The sequence below is a fragment of the Chaetura pelagica genome, unplaced genomic scaffold, assembly GCF_000747805.2.
Source record: "Chaetura pelagica isolate M959 unplaced genomic scaffold, ChaPel_1.0 scaffold37, whole genome shotgun sequence".
NCBI lineage: Eukaryota > Metazoa > Chordata > Aves > Apodiformes > Apodidae > Chaetura > Chaetura pelagica.
In genome coordinates, this window is record NW_009954567.1 from 3,512,501 (window position 1) to 3,516,688 (window position 4,188).

General features: G+C 37.8%; 1 protein-coding gene across 3 annotated transcripts in view; it reads left to right on the forward strand.

The window, feature by feature from the left end:
* Positions 1-1,579, forward strand: part of KIF2A (kinesin heavy chain member 2A) — a 33,360-nt gene extending 31,781 nt beyond the window's left edge. For 2 of the 3 annotated variants that reach the window (XM_010005359.1, XM_010005360.1), the window contains exon 19: positions 1,390-1,475. In XM_010005359.1, the coding sequence (XP_010003661.1) occupies positions 1,390-1,475 (86 nt within the window). Of the gene's footprint in view, positions 1-1,389 lie in introns of all 3 variants that reach the window. The other variant, XM_010005358.1, reaches the window with a different exon arrangement.
* The last annotated feature ends 2,609 nt before the right edge of the window (positions 1,580-4,188 follow it).

Below are 4,188 nucleotides of genomic sequence, written 5' to 3' on the forward strand. Positions count from 1 at the left end.
AGCAGGGAGCCTGCTGTCATTTTTAAGACTGCTTAAGAGGGCCATCGAGCCCTGAGTAGCTTGGTTGTTGGCTTATTTCAGCAGCCTTTCTGTCTGAATTTTGTAAACCTCTCTTTATTGAAAAACAAACTTTGTGCCCCATATTGATTCATCCACTTTTTGAGATTATTTTTTTTATTTTAGTTTCTGTTACACTGTGGGTCCCAGAGACCTGCTATGCTGGTAAAAATTAAAGGATGAAGTTGGGGGAGGATGGTGGAGTTATTTTGATCTGTGTTAGGAAACTCCTTGTAAGATAAAATCATACTTTTTACTCCGTCTAAGTATCTACTTTAAGTTAGAAGAATACATCAAGCAAATCAGATTAGGCCTGCTTTCCTTGTAAGCATGCATTGGCACCAATATACTTTGCCAAAGACTTGGAGTTACATTCCTTTGCTTTTTATGGATTATGGCTTCCTCTTCAGAAGAAGACAATTTGAGACATGAGCAGTGAAAAAACACAGTTTAGGTGAAACTGTTCATTGAAAACTTACTAGATAGTGCTTTTGAAACAAGGTACTGGAGGTGAAGTCTATCTGAGAGATTTTTGTATCTTTAAAGGCAACACAATATATGTAGAGCTTTATAGAAGGAAGAACAGTTAAATCAAAGATTCTTTCTCCCAGTCTTCTGTGTTCTGCTCAGGGCACAATTTTTATTCCTGTCACTCTAGACTGACAGCTTTATGTAGTCATTTTGGTTCCCTTCTTCTTGTTCTTGGGCACATGACTGGGGAATGAAAGGGGACAGGAATAGAAATATGAAAGGATGCCAGACTTCCTTTCTCAGGTTTCTTCCATTCTTTCTATAGTTATGATGAAACAAATGAGTGACGCATTTTCTATTCACAGTGAATAACTTACAAAATTTAATCTCAAATGCTTTGCACATTAATAGAAATATGGGGGGAGTATAATTTGCTCTGCTGGGTTTAAGAATGTACAGAAGTGACTGATGGTACACTGAATAAAATTCTGTATGCCCCCAAGGATGGTTTGGAAGGTGCTGGGATATGTAAGATGCATGTGGTGTTTGTCCCTGTACTCTTAAGTTAGCAGCAGAATTTAAGTGTGAACAGGTTTCATGCTGGGAATGCAGTTGTGCAGTTTCCAAACCTATGTTGCCTAGAGACAGGGGTAGCATCTAAGAAAGGACTAAGTTGCTATGCAACTTGTGTGTGTGGTGAGTACTTAGTTTATTTCAATCCTCTTGTAGTTTGTAGCATCAGCTGTTTTTGCAGAGGGATGTTCTTTGATGTGTATTAGAGCTGGGATGTGAAGCATCAGGGCTTGTTTCAAAATCTGTGTTGAGCACAGGCACATCAGTACTTGTTCTTTTTTGTTAAAGATAAAGTGAAATCTTTCCGGGCAGCCCTACAAGAGGAAGAACAGGCCAGTAAACAGATCAACCTGAAGAGACCACGTGCCCTTTGAAATGGGCCTTTGCTGCTGAAGGAATCCACAAACCTGTACTGCTGTAGCACACATTTGTTACAAAACCCAGTGGCCGTAAGAAATGAACTACTTGAAAGTGTAAAGAAGTAAAAATGTCTGTGGAAATGTCCTGTTTCTCATTCACCTGAATTACATTTTCAGTTTTGTGTGAAATGCTCCTGATGTCTACAAAATGCTTCTAGACCAGACAGCACAACCATGCAGGGTTCAGATCTGTGAAGCACTTTGTTTAAAAAATTTCATTTACTCAAATTGTGAATTTTATGTTTGGGAATATTTGCCATGTTTTTTGATAATGAAGTAAAACTGTGCCCATTAAAAAGTCACAGTATTTCCTTTTGCCTATGTTCAGTTTTGTTACAAAGACCAGTTGTGCAGTTTTTAATTGTGTTTGCTTGCATGCACACCTCACTAGTGGTTGTATCTAGGTCCTTCAGAGAGCTGTGCTCACCTCTTCCCATTCTGTGCCTTGACGAAGGCTACTTAATCCTAAACATCCCCTTTCTGAAGCACAGCCTTAAGGAACAACATTCCTTATTTGTCTATAAATTACTTTCAGTGTGTACATTTTAATGTGTTTTGAGACCTTTTTTTTTGGGGGGGGGTGGCTAGTTTTATTACATAGGATGTGCCATATCATTTGAACAGGAACTGCAAGAGCTGTTGTAGACAAACAGCTGGACATTCCATCCTCGTAAAAAAAGCTGAAATCTAGATTGAATTGAATATCACTAAGAGTGGTTATGTAATGTTAATTTTTCTCTGTTATTAAAAAAAATGAGAACAAAAAACAAAACAACAAAAACCCCCCTAAAATATAAATTAGTTTATGTATAAGAAATTATACTGTTTTAAGTACTGAGGAGAGTTGTATCTTAGGACAATGCGGATGTACAGTATGTGGTTTGGTATAAAAATACTGTCAGAGTAAAGGTAGGATCTGACCTCTGTGATGGGATAACTGTCAAAGATCAGGGAGCCAGCTTAAATACATACATATTGGCCTTTCACATACTGTTAAAATTTGGCTTTTAATGCATGACAAACTTACATGTACATTAACGGTAGTTTGCAGGTAGTTTGAGTAGATCTGTTGCTTTAAAAAGTAGGTAATACCTATTTTTCCTTTTGTACAGTGCCAGCAGCTGAAAAGTGGAGTGACATTGCATAATTTGGGGATTTTACTTAATACCTCTGCCAAGCGCTAAGAGAAATCTCAGAAATGCCTGAGTTCTCCCAAATGGCGCTGTATATATATCAGCACTTTTTAGGTGGTGGCACATGCAATTTTTGCAAGTCAATATCCAAAAAACATTGACCTTTCATGTAAGACCTTCTTTTCAAATGAAGAATTGTAGACTTCTCTAGGAGTTCTCTCAATTTCCAGGAGTTTTTATCAGCAGGCCTTCCCTTGGAACTGTAGAAAAATTACTTCTGGGACACATGCCTGTTCATTTGTGCCAGGCTGGGAGGGAATAAAGGGAAGGCAATGAAAAGAGTTATATGAGCCAGAAATTCTTGTAGTGTTAAATGTTTGTATCTCCCATAGCAAGGTAGGCCATGGGAATCTCTTGTTGCATTATGGTTAAAAGAAATCCTCCTGTGTGTAAACATGAAAACTGAAACTATGTAGATTTTACATAATGTGTTTAATAAAATAAAGTATTAAATGAATTACAGATGAGAATTTACTTCTATGACAGTTCTGTTGTGCTTTGGGGAGGGTTTCATTTTGTAAGCATGTGGGAGTTACACTTTCCAAAGGCCTTTGATTTCAGAATGCATTTTTACTTCTGCCACTAACTCTTCTGTACAAATTTGTCATATGGGAAGATGCTCCCCAGAACGCTGTCTCGATTTTTGTTTTGCAGTAGGTCATAAACATCACACATTTTTCTGAGCATTTTTAAGGTCATCCATCAGTTGTAACAAAAAACCATTAAAGTAGAAGGCAGCAGACTTTACTAGCACAATAGTGCAACTTACCATATCATACCAAAACACTTCTTTGAAGTTGTTCTAGAGAAATTTTACTTTCTAAAAAGCCTCCAAAGATTGAGATATCCTGTATGAGATAAACACTGGCTTCCCCATTATTCCTCCATGCAAGCCTAGAGCTGCAACCAGGCTCTGGTTTACATTGGGTACAAGAGGACAGTCCTGCCGGGTAGTAGATACAAGCTGAAAATGTCTACTTGGCAGGGGGTGTTGGGGAGGAGCACAGCCTGCTGTGAGGTATCTACGCTGACAGGGAAGCAGTGAGAATCAAGATAAACTGATAAGCCAGGTTATGACAAATTCCTGACGCCCACTGCTGAGAGGCTGGAAATACTTAAACAGGGCTCAGACAAGCTTATCTCCCAATTCCCATCCATAAAACAAAAGCATTTAGGAATGCTCCAGCACTTGCTCCTTCTTTATTGATCTAAGTGTATTGCTGTGGCTACTCACCTCACTAATTAATTGATTGTGCACAGTGAAGCAACACTGGAATTAATAAATTACTAAATTTTAAAATAAATTAGTTCATTTCCAAGATAATCTCTGATGATAACTGCAGATTCAAGTCTGTATTTCTGTATATGCTTCTGAATCAATGACTTTTAAATAACTTACAATGGATGCATATAAAATCAAGTTTTATCTTAGAAAAGTTTTTGTTAATTTGCTTCCCCTCTGCTTACTGTGATCT